The following is a 20,636-nucleotide window of genomic DNA, read 5'->3' on the forward strand; positions in this document are numbered from 1 at the left end:
TCGCTGGCGTACCCCTTTAAGTGATTTTTTTTTGGTACATGTTTGTGACATTCATTGGCTGCTGTATCCTTCTGGGACTTGTAGTTCACCTCCCTTCCTCTGTGTGTTCGCCGCAGGGTTTTGTTTGCCTCCCTGCGAGCTCCACACTATTTACTTAGGAGAATTCCCAGCCCTGCCAGAGGTTTACCTTTTACTGCTCTGTCTGGGCTGCGGCACCTCACTGGTTAATGGTGTCTGGGCTGCGGCACCTCACTGGTTAATGGCCTGTGAGATCAGGTTTCCTTGAGGCTTCTGAAGTGCTAGGATTTTTTTTTTTTTACTTGTGAGCCTTGCAGTGATTGTCAGGGCTCTTCCATGTGCTCAGAGACTTTTGTTAGGGAAGAGGATATGAGTGTGATCAGGAAGCGCTGTCCTCAATGAAGGTGTCATCGGCTGCCATACGGGAGACGTCCATGTCAGCGACCGTCCACAGACGGCCGAACAGAACCATCCAATGGCCCGGAAGCCTCAGGACCAAGAGGTGAGTGTGAGGGCCGGCTGACCTGTTACAGCTCAGCACTCATCCCTATGGATTTCTCAGCACTTGCTGTCATATACTCTGGTGGGTTTGGGGGGTCCACGGATATCCTGTCACCACCCTGTGCCTGTCCCTAAGGGCTGCTCCTCGCCAACATTTTATGACCTTCAAAGAAGGTGAAAAGCATTGTTGCAATTCCATCATTTTTAATTGATTCCAAAGTTTCTGCCCCTCCTCCAGGCTCCTCGTCTTCCTTATAGTTTGTATAGTGGTGACTGTTACATTGTTACTGTTACATTGTTGCGATTTTGAATTTTGACTACTGATTGGAAATTCAAATATTTACATTATAATGAAATCTTCTGCCCCTCCTCCAGGCTCCTCGTCTTCCTTATAGTTTGTATAGTGGTGACTGTTACATTGTTGTTGTTACATTGTTGCGATTTTCAAATTTGAAAATTGATACAAAATTAAAATATTTACAATATAAGTCAATGTGCTGTTGTATCCTCCAAGATTCCTTGCCTGCTTTATAGTGATGACAAAGGGGAAAGGGGGTCTTTTTTTTAGGAGAATTTAGGGGGATATTTAAAGGAGCCACCAACCTGTGAGCTAACCCCCATTCAGATGACAGAGCTCGGGCCAGAGGGACATTTGTTAATTCCTTTTTCTCTCCTTTTCACCTTAATCCTGTTAGCTGGGATTAGTAATGGGCCTCCCCTCCCCCTGACTACCTCCTCTATATCACATCCCCCTGGAGCCATGGCAGCCTCATAGGAAGAAGCATTGTCTTCTACAATTGCCCAAAACAAGTTCTTCCAGCTAGCCGGGTGTAATTAATAGGGTCTGCGGATTCCCGGGTGCTGATGGCAGGAGCGCGCAGGCAGAGGGGCTGACCGCAGGTGATTCCCCCCCCCCCCCCCCCCCCCCCCCCCCCCCAATCAGAGCCGGGCTGGTTCTGGTACGGAGGTGGATCCCTGACCCGATGCTGAGTAATCCAGGCGTGCCTACTCAGCTCATCTGTGTTTGCTTTAGATTCTCTTCTGCTGACGTCCGTCTGTTGTCATTTAAAGGGGATCACCGCAGAAATAACTTTGGCACGTCCTGATCTTTCTGGTGCTATTGGATGCAAAGATTTGTTAAGAAAAATGAAATATTAATAGTAATAAATCCAGAAAATGAATAGTAACTATATGATACGGACTTAACCCTTTTTAGGCACTGTATACATCAAACATGAAATTCCAGTGTATACTACTTGTCTATAGAGGCTAGGCTTTTCTTTTTACTATCTATTATGCTGGTAGGTGTTTAAAGACCCCCATACACATTACACATGTGCAAAACTTGACAATATTAGCAGAATCCGCTGACCATCTGTATGTATATGGGGGAGATAAGCCGCCGCCAGACGCCCCTGTCCTGTGAGAGCACATGAACACTTATGTATGGCCACCTTAATCTACAGGACAGTAAAACCTGTGTATATGGTCATTTGTAGACTGTGATGGTCTTGGAACCCTTTAAGGCAGGGGTCGGGAACCTGTGGCCCTCCAGCTGTTGCAGAACTACAATTCCCATCAGGCTGTCCTTTCCAGGCATGTTGGGATTTGTAGTTTTGCAACGGCTGGAGGGCCACAGGTGCCCCACCACTGCTTTAAAGCATGCAGTAGTATATGTTAGAATACATAACACCACATATACCGGCGGCATGCAGCCTAAACGTGATGTGAACAACGCCTTAAGAATTTTATAGATTTTTTTTTCCCATCCGAGAGAAGTAGGAAACAACACACCCGATCCGGCAGCATCTGTCGGGGGAATTCACTGCTATATATCCTTGGCGTATACACCTAGTGCCATCTGTCATACAAAGAAAATGTATACTGAGTGGTATTGTATACAGTTCTATGGAGTAATACAGCAGTATCCACTATTCCATGCAGCAGTAAGCACTATATTGGCCAGGTTTTCCATCTGTGTTTGCCATATTTGCCTGCATTGGATAGGTATGACATCAGATACGCCGCACTGTTACCTTATGAGCTACAGTGTCCCTAGAGAAGGGGGTATTGTTCTATAATAATAATATGCAGCCAGCGTGACCCTCATGACTAACTACGTGAACTCCAATCTGTGATTTTTTTCAGCTGTTGTGACACCATATCTCCCAGCATGCCCTGACAGCTGGGCAGTCAAAGGTTTGAGTCCACTGATTTTTAGATACATAAGTGTGATACACCATGATGAGGTTGTAGCCGACCCTGTCTCGGTCCGGTTTCTGGGTCACTGGCACTGCCCACACTTGCACCAAAGAGAACTGTGCAAATAATCTGAGCGTTCCAGGGAATTTATAGTATAAACAGGGCAGTGCCCAAAATAGTGCGGCTGGAATGTGAGATTAGCGTCTGGGGCCGGGGGGCCGCACTTCTCTCACTGGGCCTGTACCAGATCCTTGGGAGACCTCGACCTGGGGAGTATGGATGATGTTCGGGCCTGCGACCACCCTGCAGTATAGAGGCCAGACGGGCAGAAACCAGGACTGCTCTATACTGGGTGGTCAATATAGTGCTTAACGGGGTCTGGAGGAAGGGACGGAGAGGTGTAGGTGGGTAAGGATAGAACAGCAGCTGAGCTGCTATGTGTCTATGTGTCCATTTATTTCTGGGGTGTATGGCTGCTTTAATGCTTATATGTTGGTGCACCCTGGTAACAGATGGTTTTGTCTCTTGCAGTTGGGATGACAGCAGCTCAGTGAGCAGCGGGATCAGCGACACCATCGACAACCTGAGCACGGATGACATCAACACCAGCTCCTCCATCAGCTCGTACGCCAACACACCAGCATCCTCCAGGAAGAACCTAGATGTGCAGGTACGGCCCTGATCACCCCCAGGGGGCATTTCCCCTCAGTCATTTAAAGTATTCAGGGACTGATCAGCATGGTATGGGACCTGTGGGGGAGGAGCATGACGTAGGGTTTCCCCAAAGTCCATTGAATCTCTGTGTCATGCTCCGCCCCCTCTGGCCATGCAGGGTATACACAGCATATTGGTCACACCTGAAGTGTTCCTTTCTGAGTTGGTGAAATCCATGTGCAGCCTGAGGAGGAGGATGATCTCCTGATCCCGGCTGATGGATCATTCATCCTTCCAGGAGTCCACACTTCATTTCTGAATCCCCACTGACCCCGGCGGACAGAAAGCTCCTATTTTCCTTCTCCTCCCTGAGATTTTCCTCTTCCGCTTCTCCTCCGTCTTGGAGCCGCTCTCCAGCTTTCTTGTAGTGTGGAATATATATATACTCCTGTGTCAGGGCGTATTCAGAGCATCGCTGAAAATAAGACAATTACTTCAACATGTGATCATGTGATCAGGGGAGTGAGAATCCTTAGGTGATCCCCTAACCCCGCATACTATCATTGAGGATTTACACTTTATGCTGACCTGTATCCTCACCCCGTAACATGTCCGTACACCGTGACCTCCAAACCCCATGGCTTATGGCTGCTCCTCCAGATTCTTCCATACGGACACTGAGGATGATGCTGGACTCCTTCAGATGCCTCAGTCCTCACTTCAGACTCCTCTGTATTTACCTAATCATTCTCTCCTCCTTCCAAACATTTCTGTTCCCTCTAGACTCCTCTATTCCCTCTAGACTCCTCTGTTCCCTCTAGACTCCTCTGTTCCCTCTAGACTCCTCTGTTCCCTCTAGACTCCTCTGTTCCCTCTAGACTCCTCTATTCCCTCTAGACTCCTCTGTTCCCCCTCCGGACTCCTCTGTTCCCTCTAGACTCCTCTGTTCCCTCTAGACTCCTCTATTCCCTCTAGACTCCTCTGTATTTACCTAATCATTCTCTCCTCCTTCCAAACATTTCTGTTCCCTCTAGACTCCTCTATTCCCTCTAGACTCCTCTGTTCCCTCTAGACTCCTCTGTTCCCTCTAGACTCCTCTGTTCCCTCTAGACTCCTCTGTTCCCTCTAGACTCCTCTGTTCCCTCTAGACTCCTCTGTTCCCTCTAGACTCCTCTGTTCCCTCTAGACTCCTCTGTTCCCTCTAGACTCCTCTGTTCCCTCTAGACTCCTCTGTTCCCTCTAGACTCCTCTGTTCCCCCTAGACTCCTCTGTTCCCTCTAGACTCCTCTGTTCCCCCTCCGGACCCCTCTGTCCCCCTCTTGACCCCTCTGCGCCCCTTTTCAGACTGCTCTGTCCTCCTCCAGATCCTTCTATCTGCCTTTCAGACCCTGTGGATCAGATATTGAAGTTCGGCCTGTTGTATCTTACTTCCCTTCCTCTTCCCACCACAAGATTATTGCAGGTTCAGCCAGTATATAGGGAGGCTTTGGACCTTTCTGTATAACGCAGCTCCTCCTCCTCATCATCATCCACATTACAGATAGGACATGGGAACAGGTACATGTGGCCGGACCCATCACATCCTTCAATCCTCCATAATAGCTGCCGCACTAACAGGAGCCATATTGCCGCCCCATAATGTTGTATAGTGCCATTACCCCCAACCACCTAGCAGTGCCGACATGTCAGACTCCCTGTAGACTGCGGCATGTAGGTTACACGTCAGTGCGGTGGTGATGTGGGGTGTTTGTTGTGTAAGCACACTGGTATTATGGGGCGAGCGTTCTTATCCCGGGCTGTTGTGGAAACAATCCCAGCTTTTTCAGGGATGCGTCAGTGATTATGTTCTCAGTATCGGCTATGATTGATATAGATTATGGCAAAGGAGAGCTCTATCAAGATCTCAGACGACGTATAAGATATTCAGTAAGATCCGTCAATGTCTGCAGGACTCGCCCCATTCCATCCACCTCACCCGGATCCGTCTACAGGACGAGGCGGCCAGGCCTGTTTGTAATTCAGTTATCTGCTCTGAGACCCCCAGGAAGATCTGTCATGTCAGTGTAACGGCAGCCAGCTGTGATACAGCACTCTCTTTATAAAAGCAGCAGAACAACCCTCTCCTTTACAGAGGAAGCACAAAGCCGCTCTGTACAGTCATGGCAGAAAACCGTGCAGGCGTGATACATCAGCGCCCCTGGCAATAAACATCCACTTCTGACTGATCTCTGTCCTGGAGTCACGGGATGCTGCGTCTGGGTTTCTTCCAGGTCACTGTGCACACACAGCAGATAACTCAGTGTCTGCTAGTACCTGGGGCACTCCGACTACAACTCTCATCATTTCAATGGGCATGGAAACATGCGACATGCAGCCTGATCATCACCCCTAAAATCTGAATCCCACCCTACTACATCATTACCCCAGATTGGCTGCAAAGAGCGTCCCTCACTCTGGAGGACCCAGCTTGTCTGTACAGGCTGTAATGCTTCTGTTCACCTGCGGAGGCACTGCTGTGATATTGAACTGTTCTGGTTTCCCAGTATATGTGATCACTAGGGGTCCCAGCAGCAGGATAACCCCAATATATAAGGCTTAGTATAAAGTAGACCAGTGCATTAGGGTGGGAAGTACTAATATTGATGGCATTGTGCTGGGAATCTGTGTCTGACACCGTTTTCCTTGTCTCCTTTATAGACTGACACAGAAAAACACTTACAGATCGACAGCAACTCCCTCTGGGCCGGCGATGACCTGAAGAGATCGGATGTCGACAACGGAGTGAAGATGGAGTCAGGGAGTAAGTGGAGGAAGAATCCCTCAGATCTGTCCGATGAGTCCGATAAGAGCACGTCCGGGAGGAAGAACACGGTCATATCCCAGACCGGATCCTGGAGGAGGGGGATGACGGCTCAAGTGGGGATCACCAGCCCCCGCACCAAGTCCACCACCGGCGCTCTGAAGACACCGGGGACTGGTAAGATGACTAGTTTACAATGCCTTTAGCCTTTTATTGAAATAGTGACACATCTTTAAAGGGGTTGTTCACCCCAAAAAATGTCTTCCAGTACTTATAAGCTGCTGTATGTCCTGCAGGAAGTGGTGTATTCTTTCCAGTATGACACAATGCTCTCTGCTGCCACCTCTGTCCATGTCAGGAACTGTCCAGAGCAGGAGAGGTTTTCTATAGGGATCTGCTACTCCTGGAAGACCAGAGATTTTTTTTTTTTGGTGAACTACCCCATTAATTCTCCCAGCATTCCCTATGGATTTACATTCTGACATCCTCCCATATTATAGGAGCTAAACAAAGCTGTGAGGGTCTGTCTCTCTATAGCAGGAATAGGGAGCCTGTGGCCCTCCAGCTGTTGCAAAACTACAATTTCCATCATGCCTGGAGAGGCTGGAGGGCCACAGGCTCCCCATCCCTGGTCTATAAGCTTACTGGCTATTTTGTCAACTAGCAGAATTGTGAATGCAGCTCTAGAGGACATTGAGAAATTATTACTGCTTAATAATTTAGTTTTGTATTCATATTTTTTGCCTTTTTGCAGGAAAAACAGATGATGCAAAAGTATCGGAAAAAGGACGACTGTCTCCAAAGTCGGGTCAGGTGAAACGTTCCCCGTCAGACGCAGGACGCAGCAGCGGAGATGAGACCAAGAAACCCCTGAGCAATTCCTCCAGGACAATCACGACCAACACCAATACCTTCGGGTTCAAGAAGCCGGGGAGCACGGTGGTTGGCATGCCTATAATCACAACCAGCGGGGCAACCATCACCAGCGGCTCGTCCACGCTAGGAAAGATGCCAAAGTCTTCCGGACTCATCGGCCGGTCCTCCAACAACCGTAAGGCCAGTGTGGACGGATCACACAATGATGACGGATACTTACAGCTCAGTGCCAGAACCAATCTCCAGTACCGCAGCTTACCGCGCCCCAGCAAGTCGCGCAGTGGCACCGGCAATCGCTCCAGCACCAGCAGCATTGACTCCAATATCAGCAGCAAGTCAGCCGGTCTCCCCGTCCCCAAAATGAGAGAGACCAGCAAGATGACTCTGAACAACTCCGTGTCCGGACTGATGAACCAAACCGACCGCGAGAAAGGAATTTCATCTGACAATGAGAGCGTCGCCTCCGGTAACTCCATTAAGATGAACCCAGCGTCACAAGGTGCCCCCAACGGTACCCGCCAACAAGGAAGCAAGTACCCCGATGTGTCGTCACCAACGCTGCGCAGGTATCTGTATTCTGCATGCCGTGATGGTTTTTATACAGGTTTTGTGCTTTCCCACGTTCATATACAGAACTCCGGTAAATACTACTGGTTGCCCTTGGAAACAGACAACAGTTAGGCTTCATCCATGTTGTCAGGCATGTGACCTGAAGGCTGAGCTCTAACTGGCTGACTGTCACCAATGCATTCAGGACAAGCACAATGTAGATGGAGAAGAAACAATATAACAATAGGCAAGTAAAGCAAACAGGTTTTCTACTCATCAGCACAACATTATCTGCCCTTCGCTCTCCTCTTTTACTCTGTGCTGCTGTGGAGTCTGCTTCTACTATGTTATGATTTGTACACAGGTGTTATACATCAGCTGGGCTTAAGATCACTACCACACTACCCCTGCTGCTGAAATTCTCTGTGCTGCTGGTGATTTGGCTTCTTTCATGATATAACTTGGAGTCTTTGCAGTAATAATGGCGACTTACGATCCTTGTCTGAAACGCTCTGTGCTGCCGTGGAGCTTGCTCCTGCCTGTCTGGGAGCTCTTGGTCTGTGACCTGCCACAAAAATAACCTTTTTTTCTGCTTAAATACTCTGTGCTGCTGGGATCCTACTCCTTCCAACTCAATCTGTGATCTGCATACTTCTTTCCTGAAATACTTTGTGCTGCTGACCACCTACCCGTTTGTCATCATTCTCGTGTTTACATTAGCGCCACTACCCCGTCAAGTTCAGTCCTTTCTGCGCTGGGATTATCAAATTAGTAGACGCCGCTTTCTTTATGCTGTGGCCTCAGTTCCCTTCCTGACGTGACAGCTCTCTCCCTCTATACCCTTATTATCATATGGAGGGACACAGAATCAGCACATCCATTCCCTTAAAGAGCAGGGGTCCCCGGGACATATTTTAGCATTTAACTCTATGTGTGACCTCTCACAAGGTCCTGAGAAATTCTCTGTGCTGCTGTGAACATTTCTGGCTTGGACGTGGTGTTCTCAGTTTTGCATAGACTTTATATACGGGTGTCAAGCTCAGGCCCTCCAGCTGTTCCAAAACTACAATTCCCATCATGCCTGGACAGCCAAAGCTTTAGCTTTGGCTGTCCAGGCATGATGGGAATTGTAGTTTTGGAACAGCTGGAGAGCCTGAGTTTAACACCTGTGATATATATGATGGTCAGGATGTTGTAGAACTACAAGTATCAGCTCTGATGACTCTGTCTTTCCTATTGACAGGCTTTTTGGTGGGAAGCCGAATAAACAAGGATCGGTCACCACCTCGGAGAACATGAAAAACTCCATGATTATCTCCAACCCGCACGCCACTATGAGCTCTCAGGCCCACCCGGACTCCCCCTCCGGCAGCGGTATACTCAGCAGCGGAGGTAGTAGCCCCCTGTATGGTAAAAACATGGATCTGAACCCCTCACCGCTGGCATCCAGCCCTGGCTCCGCCCACTCCATACCTTCCAATAGTCTAACGTGGGGCACAAACGCCAGCAGCTCCTCGGCGGTCAGTAAGGACGGTCTGGGATACCAGTCGGTCAGTAGCCTTCACACCAGCTGCGAGTCCATCGACATATCCCTCAGCAGTAACAACTCCCCCAGCGCCCTGACCGCCTCCCCCCGGGACGACGCCATGTCCGGCTTCATCCGAACCAACAGCGTCAAGACCGCCATGTCCGAGAGGTGAGTCTGAGAGAACCATTCATATTCGTATCGGATACGTTTAATCCTTTCCTGTTTAGCTGGAATTGAACATCTCTCCCTTTTTTTATATATAGTTGTTATTTTTCTATAAAAAAAAAATTTCACTAATGATTTTTTTTTTTTTTTCTGCACACTCCACCCCCTCCCTCCCCAATTTCTGTAGCCCTCTCTCCTCCCCCGGTGCTAGTCCTAAATTCAGCAGAAACACCCTCCCCAGGAAGCAGGACAGGTAACGGTGTCTGTCATGGCCGCTGTGGCTCTGAGTGTCCATCACCTGCAGCCTGTGCTCTCCCCGCTCCCGGGCCGCCCCTCCCCCCTCCTCTCATCACACTCAGAGACTTTTTATGCTTGATTTCTCTTATTTATTGTGGCATGCGGCTTCACCGCCCCCTCCCCCCTCCTGTCATCACGTCTCTTGTCTGTCGTCATCCTCACACGCTCTAGAGCGAGCTCCGTCTTGTGTGTCGGCTTCGTGACTTGTGTTGGGTCATGTCACCGGTTCCCAGGATGTATTACACTACAGGAGTCTCCAGTCCTGGAGGACTGCCCATATGGCCTCTAGAATAGTGGAGTAGTAGTGGAGATATGAGCGCATAACCAGGTGTAGGCAAGTTTTCAGGAGTCTAGGAAAGTTGGGTGGCTGCCCAGTCCTAGTGGTTGTCACCCAGCTGCAGGAACCCTCTGGTAACTTAGTGACATGAGGCTGTTTGCTCTGCTCTCTGGATCCCATTCACACTATACAATAATATGATATTACAGAATCTCTTTTTGCTTTTCCTACATGGAACTGAATTTTTTTTTTTTAATTAAAACAAAAAAATAATAAAATATTGTAAAAAACAAAAAGCTTCTCCACCTTCTAGCGGTGTCTCCCTGTAAATACTGGGTGTTCTCCTTGCCGGCTGCAGTCTGGGGTTGGGCAGACGCCAGGTTATGTGTCATCCTCCCAGCTTTCAGGTCACACAGGGAGCACTGCTCAGTCCATACATGTGCCTGTCCTGGGGGCCGAACCCAGCGACCATGGGAGACCCCCAGTAACCCCCAGTCACCGCACAGGGAGAGAAATATATATATATATGCCCTAATAGATGTATATCCTCAAATATATCTAGTGACTGTATACAGCTAAGAAATGTACATGTACCTATAGAGCCGTATACACTAATATACATACATCTAGTGACTCTATACATGTGCCCTAATATATACCCCCAGTGACGGTATAGACCCTAATATATACCCCCTGTAACTGTATGTACCCTAATATATACCCCAGTGACTGTATACACCCTAATATATACCCCCTGTAACTGTATGCACCCTAATATATACCCAGTGACTGTATACACCCTAATATATACTCACAGTGACTGTATACACCCTAATATATACCCCCAGTGACTGTATACACCCTAATATATACCCCCTGTAACTGTATACACCCTAATATATACCCCCTGTAACTGTATGCACCCTAATATATACCCAGTGACTGTATACACCCTAATATATACTCACAGTGACTGTATACACCCTAATATATACCCCCAGTGACTGTATACACCCTAATATATACCCCCAGTGACTATATACATCCTAATAAATACCCCCAGTGACTGTATACACCCTAATATATACCCCCAGTGACTATATGCATCCTAATAAATACCCCCAGTTACTGTATGCACCCTAATATATACCCCCAGTGACTGTATATACCCTAATATATACCCCCAGTGACTGTATACACCCTAATATATACCCCCAGTGACTGTATACACCTTAATATATACCCCCAGTGACTGTATACACTTTAATATATACCCCCAGTGACTGTATACACCCTAATATATACCCCTAGTGACTGTATACACCCTAATATATACCCCAAGTGACTGTATATACCCTAATATATACCCCCAGTGACTGTATACACCCTAATATATACCCCTAGTGACTGTATACACCCTAATATATACCCCAAGTGACTGTATATACCCTAATATATACCCCCAGTGAGTGTATACACACTAATCATATGCATATTCACCTTGACTTTACCCCCCTTCCCTGTTCTTCACCTGCGGTTCCTGCTATGGTATAGTTACAAGGAGGAGGAGCTTATGTGCAGCCTCCACCAATCAGCAGCTAGTCTTGGTCCTTGTGGATGTGCTGGGGATGTGCACAGTCCCTGTGATTGGCGGCTGTCAGTCCCTCTGTATATTTGGCCGTGCTGACAGCAGATCTGTAGGGTATAGGGCCGCTTGGGCTTTGTGTCGCCCCCATTGCAGGTGTTGGTGCTGGACACAACACCCCCTTATCTATATAACACGCTGTGAATATGACCGTCTGCTTCTGGTGACATCATCACCGGAGTTCCCCCAAATCTTTGCCTGATCTTGTCGGTATATGGCCGGCCATACAAGATGAGCTCATCCGGCCAGTAGAACAGTTCATGACCAGCGTAGCAGAGCTGAACTGACCATGACTAGATCACAGTACACAAACTCAGCTCTGCTACATGTTAGTATCAGTGTCTCATCTCTGCACCTCCATGTGTTACTGTGGGTCCCAGCAGTTGTGAGTCTTTGCACGCCCCTGGTGTCCGCACGTCTGTGTCCTCCGCTGTGTGCACTAACGTGTGGCGCCCCCTGTCTGCCCCCGCTCGCTCCTTCCTATCTCTGAAGTTTTCTCTCCTCTTTTGACTTTGCTGCAGTGATCTCCATCTTCATAGAAACACTTTACCTAAGAAGGGATTCAGGTATTACTACTGGGGACGCCTGCTCCGTGCTGTCTGCTCTCCACTATGGCTGTGGGGGTCTCTGTCTGACTCCATGTCTATGATTATTGTATATTATTCCATCTTTATTGTCTGTGTTTTGCATGAAAGGTCTTGACTGTGTCGTATGTAACATTACTAAAGAAAAGGAGATACCCCACAATGATTACAGCTCTGGAGTATAATACAGGATGTAACTCAGGATCAGTAATGTAATGTATGTACACAGTGACCCCACCAGCAGAATAGTGAGTGCAGCTCTGGGGTATAATACAGGATGTAACTCAGGATCAGTAATGTAATGTATGTACACAGTCACCCCACCAGCAGAATAGTGAGTGCAGCTCTGGGGTATAACACAGGATGTAACTCAGGATCAGTACAGGATCAGTAATGTAATGTATGTACACAGTGACCCCACCAGCAGAATAGTGAGTGCAGCTCTGGAGTATAACACAGGATCAGTAACTCAGGATCAGTACCAGAGATGTAGGTGACTCAGGGATGGATTGTATATGTTACCTATAGTCAGGTGTATAGTGGTTAGTGGACGTTATCTCCTTGTGATCCGTTGTCTTCATGTGTCCAGTCTTTTAGTGATATTATAGGAGGAGGAGGAGTGTATATATAATATAATAGAACCTATACTATATAGTGACGTCCTGTGGTTTGTTGACGCTTATGGGTAGTAGCATTAGAAGTGATGGTTTTGCTGTGTAGTGACCCCCTGGAGCACAGCGCCCCCCTCTCCTGCAGGCAGTCAGTGAATCTCTCCTCATCTGTCTGGGATTTGTTGTTCGCTGTGTCTGTGTTGCATGGTGCTGGGTTTTCCTGTGTGTTACAGACTTGGCCTGACGTTGGGGTTGTACCCATCATTGTCACGGCAGCCATTATTAATAGACCAGAGATGTGTACGTGACATGTTCATTTGATCCTATATCTTCTACATTTATTGCTGTAAGATCCATTTGTAGGAAAGCTGGGCACCACTACAGCTCATGGAAGGGTTGTCACCCAGCTTTCCCAGACTTCTGAACAATCAGATGTTGAGACATATTGGATGGATTGCCGCAGAAGTAGGTGGTATAAACTGGGGGACCACCCCTGAAGATGCTGTAATGGCGGCCATGTGGGTGGTCACCCAGCTTATCTAGGCACACATAGAGAGAATAGATTGTTTTAGGGCTCTTATAGTAGTGATGTGTACGGTGCTGACGGTAATTAGAGATGATGCTCAGACGCTTGTCTCTAGTGAACATGACTCCCCCTGTACCATCTGCTGACTGCTTGGGGTGTGGGACGCTATGGGATGTTATGCGGATGTCTTTATTGATCACTGTCGCCCATTTAACCGGTCACTTGTTGCACTCAGGTACGCTCCATCCTCTCAGCTCCGAAACCAAGATGACACCAAGGAATGGCTGCGCTCTCATTCATCCAGCGGCCTCCAGGACACGGCCAGCAGCTCGCCCTTCTCACCCGGCTCCAGCATCACCTCGCCCTCTGGCACCAGGTTTAATTTTGCCCAGCTCGGTGAGTCTATGTTTGGACTAGTGGAGCAGGACTCTATATAATGTGCGAGCAATGACGGGTCACTAACCTAGTGATACTCAAGATCAGGGGTCCCGATCACAATGAGTCATTGTATAGTAACACATCTTACATCATAGACCCCCTTGGTGGGTAACACATATGATGTAATGAGTTCCCCTGATGATGTCACTCATTGTACTCTGTGATTTCTTCCCTTTTTCAGCAAGTCCTACAACGGCCGCTCACATGAGTTTATCCAACTCCACCATGCTACGGACTCACAGCCTCTCCAACACGGATGGCGAACACTACGGGGAACCGCGATTCAGGAACAGCTCCATGTCCCTGGATGAGAAGACAAGAACCATGAGCCGATCCGGATCTTTCCGTGACGGCTTTGAAGAAGGTAAGTGTCTAAATAGTCAGCGACCAGTGAGTCAGCTTCTCAGTGTGGTCAAATGGGTTCTGTCCACTGGAACACAACACTGATCCCTGATCATATGTCCAGTACATTAGCAGAATAGTGAGTGCAGCTCTGGAATATATTACTTGCTTTAATTCTGGATCAGTATATACCGTATACCTACAGCTGACAGACAGCTCTATCTTCACCTGCTGTAGCCTCTAGTTATGTACTTTTCCGCTGTGACATAAGATCGGCTGGGAATGAACCCCGTCAGCGTCTCCCCACCACGGTGGCGCTGCTGTTGTTGTTGTTGTGCGATGTTCTTGCTGCGGGGCAAATAACTCTGTATTACAGCCACCTGCAGGGTATTAGTGACAGATAAGAGATGACATTTCGTGTTGAGGCGACGCTGCGTATGGTCTGTACTGTGACACTGGTGGGAAGTCTCACACATGCTCATATGGATACTACCTGTCCCTGAAAACCAGGTATAACATCAGGTTATCACTTTCCCAGGCTGCATTGTCACCTATGTATGGTGGAGCCTGGGAATTGTGGCCAGGAGTGCAGTCACCCAGCTTTCCTGGAAGCAGATACATAGAATATTCCGGCTTCCGTCCTGTGTGTTACAGCCCGCAGCAGGGAAGCTATTAAGTTTCTCCTTATCCGCTCTTGTCTGAACCTTTGTCTCCATAAGTGATAAAGTTTCTTAGTTTTGAATCCTTTCTGCTGGAGTGACAGATGAAGCCAAGGACTGTGATATCTCTGTAACTGAGAAGTGATGATACCTGAGAAATATCGCAGGCTTAAGCCGTAGGCGCCCTGCACCCGGCCGCTTCAGTCTCCTGTTCTGTCTATGGGGCCTCTAGGCAGTGTCCTCCTGATCTGCCATCAGCTACTGACAGTGTATGCCTTATGCCAGCCTTCTCTTAAGAACATTCCCATTACAAAGATGGCGGCCGTGACAGTACCCAGCTTTCCACAGATCCTGCATTGTTATGGCCAATTAGCAGCCTATGTCCTCAGGGTGTTGTTTGCAGGCGGAGGTCACCTGATCAGTGGCTTTTCACCCTTCGTCTAAGGCTTGTTGATTCACAAATAGCTCTGAGGAACAATCCACTTATCACGTCACCTTAAGGAGCGCAACCAGGTGGCTGCAGGGGCGGACGGGCAGGTTTAGCAGTGGTTAACGCTTATGGGGGGGCGGGGGTGGACTGAACATGCAAAACCAACATCACAGAAAAGCAATCACCAGTATAGCGATAGGAAAGGTCTGGTGTAAAAACACACACTCCTCCAGAGATGGAAACAATCCATTGTCTATAGAAAGAACATTTCAAGGATAAGCAGCCTCTACAACCTGAATGACGCTGCCTGTGACCAATGGAGACCTAACTAGAAGATAAATAACACTGATTTGTGGAGGCCTATCCTATACTGATCATGTATTATACTCCAGAGCTGCACTCACTATTCTGCTGGTGAGGTCACTGTGTACATACATTACTGATCCTGAGTTACATCCTGTATTATACCCCAGAGCTGCACTCACTATTCTGCTGGTGGGGTCACTGTGTACATACATTACATTACTGATCCTGAGTTACATCCTGTATTATACTCCAGAGCTGCACTCACTATTCTGCTGGTGGGATCACTGTGTACATACATTACATTACTGATCCTGTATTATACTCCAGAGCTGCACTCACTATTCTGCTGGTGGGATCACTGTGTACATACATTACATTACTGATCCTGAGTTACATCCTGTAATATACCCCAGAGCTGCACTCACTATTCTGCTGTAAATGCTGTATATGTATATTGGGCTTAAACGCAGCATCTACTGTGACCAGGCAGCGCTGCAGTGTAAAGTATGTTGGGGATGGAGGTGGGTTTTCTGCCTATCCCCTCAGTACACCATGTAGGTCATCAGTCGGGCTCCTCTGTAGTCCTCTATGTATCTGATGTGTCCTCCTTCTTTTTTTTCCTCACAGTTCACGGGTCTTCGCTGTCTCTGGTCTCCAGCACGTCTTCTGTATACTCCACTGTAAGTACTAGACATCTTACTGTATTATAGTTACTTTATATACTTAGCTGATCATCCAGGAATTTTCCATTGTATTCTTTCATTCTTATTGTGTTAGAGCAGATGATGGGGGAGAGCAGTCTGTGACTCCCCCGCTTGGCTATTTATGGGGTCGGAGCCCTTCTTGTGGCATCAGCTCCCGCTCCTCGGGTGGCGCCAGGTGCCGCTCGGCAGGATTACCTCTCTGATTGAGAATCTGTAGAATGTGAGGAATCCCCCACAGCTCCTATAACACTTGTCTGCATTTCCTTCTGACGTTGTCACCTTAACAATGGCCGCAGACTCCTCAGGGTTTTACAAGACCCTTAAACCTGCAGCTTTCCAGGCAGGGACAGTAAAAAGGGGGAAGGTGTAAAAACACAAACAGTAATGACCCCCCCCCCTTCCCCCAAAGTACAGCTGCCATGTTGTCTCCTATTGTTGCCTCATCTGTGTATCTGTTCTTGGAAAAGCTGGGTGGCTGTCAGTATTGGCTTTAATTGGGGCAGTCACCCAACTTGTCTCAACTGAATGGACTCTTCTGTCTGCTATGCAGTTATACACATCCCATATTGCTCTATCAATGAGCTGCTCTGTCTTTATTAGAGACAGGTAGGAAACAGGTGACAGCAGAGGGATTATTTTATTCTAAAAAGAAAAAAAAAATCTGTGTCTCCATGGTAACAGACTACAAACAAACCCTGTGTAGTCTGATCCTACAGTCTCATTGTCACTGTTCTGTCCCCTATTATCAAGAAGTAGGGGAGACAGATAGAAAATAGTACTACTGCACACTAGCATCATACTACAGAGGGAGCGTTTGTAGTCTGTCTCCATGGAGACACTTAGACGTGCATCAGAGCTGTATACACAAAACGGAAGGAGATCATTCATTGAGCGGAATAGAAAATTTGCTTTAGAGGAGGCTCTTTCCCGCTATTATTGGAGCATTTTTCTTGTGGGTTTAGAGCCCCTATAAACCTTGATACGGACCCCTCCTAGCTGTAAGGTAAAGTGACCACTTAGAGGTGCGGACCCCTCCTAACATTAAAGGGTTCTCCTGCATTTTTTTTTCTTTCAAATCAACTGGTTTTAGAAAGTGATATAGATTTGTATTATTTTCTATGTAAAAAATCTCCAGTCTTCCAGTACTTATTAGCTGCTGTATGCCCTGCAGGAAGTGGTGTATTCTATCCAGTCTGCCATAGTGCCCTCTGTCCATCTCTGGAACTGTCCAGAGCAGCAGCAAATCCCCATAGAAAACCTCTCCTGCTCTGGACAGTTCCTGACATGGACAGCGGTGGCAGCAGAGAGCGCTGTGTCAGACCGGAGAGAATACACCACTTCCTGCAGGACATACAGCAACTGATAAGTACTGGAAGTCTAGAGATTTTTTTTTGCATAGAAGTAAACTAAAAATCTTTATATAAGGAAAAAAAAACACATTTTTCTAGAGTTCCCCTTTAAGAACTAGTGACCATTGTGAGGTTATTGTCCGGTGATCTCCCCCTCACAGGAATGTGACACCTTCACAGCTCTTGTTCCAGCAGGATGGTATCAGATTCATGACTTGGGTGTTAAGTCTGCGGCATTGGGGGTGGGGCGGTTTGTTTGGGGGTTTTGCCAGTCTCTTACCTAATGCAGTAAAGTTTTATCAAAAACGGCCAAATAAGGGAAATGCAGGGAGTGAGGGCCGGCCGCTATATATAGATGATGATGGATGAATATATCCTGTATCTGGGTTACACATCACACTTCAATGGTTTCTTTCTTTATGTTTTGCAGCCAGAAGAGAAGTGCCAGTCTGAGGTCAGTACCCTCTCTGATACCTCCTGTTACTGCAGGCTGTGGTGGGCGGCGGGCAGCTCTTTAACTATTTGTGGCTTATTTTCTAGATTCGCAAGTTACGGAGAGAGTTGGACGCCTCCCAGGAGAAAGTGTCTGCCCTGACAACCCAGCTGAGCGCCAATGTAAGTGGTCAGCCTCCTCCATGGAGCACAAGGGGGCAGCCTCCTCCATGCAGCACGGGGGGGGGGGGGGGGGCGGTCTGACTCCTCCATGCAGCACAGGGGGTCCGCCTCCTCCATGTAGCACAAGGGGGCAGCCTCCTCCATGCAGCACAAGGGGGCAGCCTCCTCCATGCAGCACAAGGGGGCAGCCTCCTCCATGCAGCATGGGGGGGTCAGACTCCTCCATGCAGCACGGGGGGGTCAGACTCCTCCATGCAGCACGGGGGGGGGTCAGACTCCTCCATGCAGCACGGGAAGGTCAGACTCCTCCATGCAGCACGGGGGGGGGGGGGTCAGACTCCTCCATGCAGCACAGGGGGGTCAGCTTCCTCCATGTAGCACAAGGGGGCAGCCTCCTCCATGTAGCACAAGGGGGCACCTTCTTCCATGCAGGACAGGGGGTCAGACTCCTCCATGCAGCACAGGGGGTCAGACTCCTCCATGCAGCACAGGGGGTCAGACTCCTCCATGCAGCACGGGGGGGTCAGCTTCCTCCATTTAGCACAGGGGGTCAGACTCTTCCATGCAGCACGGGGGGGGTCAGCTTCCTCCATGCAGCACGGGGGGGTCAGCTTCCTCCATGCAGCACGGGGGGGTCAGCTTCCTCCATGCAGCACGGGGGGGTCAGCTTCCTCCATGCAGCACGGGGGGGGTCAGCTTCCTCCATGCAGCACAGGGGGGTCAGCTTCCTCCATGCAGCACAGGGGGGTCAGCTTCCTCCATGCAGCACAGGGGGGTCAGCTTCCTCCATGCAGGACAGGGGGTCAGCCTCCTCCATGCAGGACAGGGGGTCAGCCTCCTCCATACAGCACAGGGGGTCAGCCTCCTCCATGCAGCACAGGGAGTCAGCCTCCTCCATGCAGCACCGGGGGTCAGCCTCCTCCATGCAGCACCGGGGGTCAGCCTCCTCCATGCAGCACCGGGGGTCAGCCTCCTCCATGCAGCACCGGGGGTCAGCCTCCTCCATGCAGCACCAGGGGTCAGCCTCCTCCATGCAGCACAGGGGGGCAGCCTCCTCCATGCAGCACAGGGGAGAGGCAGGCTCTTCCATGCAGCACCGGGGGTCAGCCTCCTCCATGCAGCACCGGGGGTCAGCCTCCTCCATGCAGCACCGGGGGTCAGCCTCCTCCATGCAGCACCGGGGGTCAGCCTCCTCCATGCAGCACAGGGGGGCAGCCTCCTCCATGCAGCACAGGGGGGCAGCCTCCTCCATGCAGCACAGGGGGGCAGCCTCCTCCATGCAGCACAGGGGGGCAGCCACCTCCATGCAGCACAGGGGAGAGGCAGGCTCTTCCATGCAGCACGGTGGAGGAGGGGGGCAGGTGCTTCCATGCAATGCAGCAGAGGTAACTGTGTGGCCGACTTGTATTGACAGATGAATGCAATCTATTGTTCCCTGTTATCAGCCACTCTCCTGACTACGGGGTTAGAGGCCCCTTTAATTTGCCTTCCTCTGATAAGAAGCCATGCTGTGTGGCTGAGCAGCTCCTGTCCGCAGATTCTCACGTCCTGTTTGTTGTGTTAGGACACAATGCACACAGCGCACACATCCTGCTCCTCCTTTGTCTCTGCCTCCTTGTTTTCTCAGTAAATGTTTGCACAGGGCTCCGCTGTGGATTTGTCGCGCTCCGGTGAGTGTGTTTTAGGTGACTAAGCAGAAGCATGGACGCTGTTTACGTCTCTGTCGCTTCCTACGTGTGTCCCTGTATAGCGCTCGCCTTCATTGTCCAGTGGCTTTCTATCACCCAGGTGGACGGATATATATATATAGATAGATGAAGGAGCCACTCTGACTCACAGGACGGGAATCTCCATATTGTTCACTTGATTGATGTAAAGGAACTTTGTGTCTCCTCATACGCATCACTTATGACACAGAGGTATCAAAGGAACATCCCAAACATGAAAGGAGTATAGGGGGATACCTTACCTGATATTGTCTGCCTATTACTCTAATGATTGTCTATTGGAGTCTGTGGTAGTCTGAAATCCATCCATCTGCTGTTGTGTCCCTCCTGCTTTATACTGCAGCTCTTCTCTATTAGGATGTAGCTGTGATCACATGACTCAAGCCTCTATGCACTGCCTATAAGTGTCTCCGGTGATCTGCCATTCATCTCCTGTCTCATCTAGTGATGGTGCAGTTTGCAATTAAGCTCCATTTACTTCAATGGAACTGAGTTTCAAAACCCCACCCAAACTGGAGACAACAGTAGGGGGAAAGTGGCCATGTTTTTATAGCGCTGGATAACCCCTTTAAGTTACTCCAATGTCTCCTCTTCCAGAAATGGCTGATGACAGAGAACAATAGATTGCACTCAACCACATAGCAGTGACTGTAGGTTTAGTCACCCTGGTGTAAGGAACCGTCCAGACGGACAGGAGCAATTCAAGTGGCTATTACTAGACTGTTGTTATACAGTAATGGTCAGTAACCTGCAGAGCTGACAATTAGTTTCCAAGATGACCGCCAGGTGTGATTGGGACCCAGTCTACATGGTACTACCTGCCCTTCAAACCA

General features: G+C 48.9%; 1 protein-coding gene across 10 annotated transcripts in view; it reads left to right on the forward strand.

Annotated features, from left to right (window-relative positions):
• Positions 1–20,636, forward strand: part of NAV2 (neuron navigator 2) — a 292,991-nt gene that overhangs the window by 259,037 nt on the left and 13,318 nt on the right. For 6 of the 10 annotated variants that reach the window (XM_069965097.1, XM_069965100.1, XM_069965091.1 and 3 more), the window contains 11 exons: positions 3,253–3,391; positions 6,073–6,352; positions 6,930–7,617; positions 8,844–9,296; positions 9,481–9,546; positions 12,034–12,078; positions 13,469–13,629; positions 13,853–14,035; positions 16,036–16,088; positions 17,892–17,915; positions 18,002–18,076. In XM_069965097.1, coding sequence (XP_069821198.1) covers positions 3,253–3,391; positions 6,073–6,352; positions 6,930–7,617; positions 8,844–9,296; positions 9,481–9,546; positions 12,034–12,078; positions 13,469–13,629; positions 13,853–14,035; positions 16,036–16,088; positions 17,892–17,915; positions 18,002–18,076 — 2,167 coding nt within the window. The remainder of the gene's footprint in view (positions 1–3,252; positions 3,392–6,072; positions 6,353–6,929; positions 7,618–8,843; positions 9,297–9,480; positions 9,547–12,033; positions 12,079–13,468; positions 13,630–13,852; positions 14,036–16,035; positions 16,089–17,891; positions 17,916–18,001; positions 18,077–20,636) is intronic. The other 4 variants (XM_069965101.1, XM_069965094.1, XM_069965093.1 and 1 more) reach the window with 3 other exon arrangements.

Source organism: Dendropsophus ebraccatus, chromosome 4, assembly GCF_027789765.1.
Source record: "Dendropsophus ebraccatus isolate aDenEbr1 chromosome 4, aDenEbr1.pat, whole genome shotgun sequence".
NCBI classification, from domain to species: Eukaryota; Metazoa; Chordata; class Amphibia; order Anura; family Hylidae; genus Dendropsophus; species Dendropsophus ebraccatus.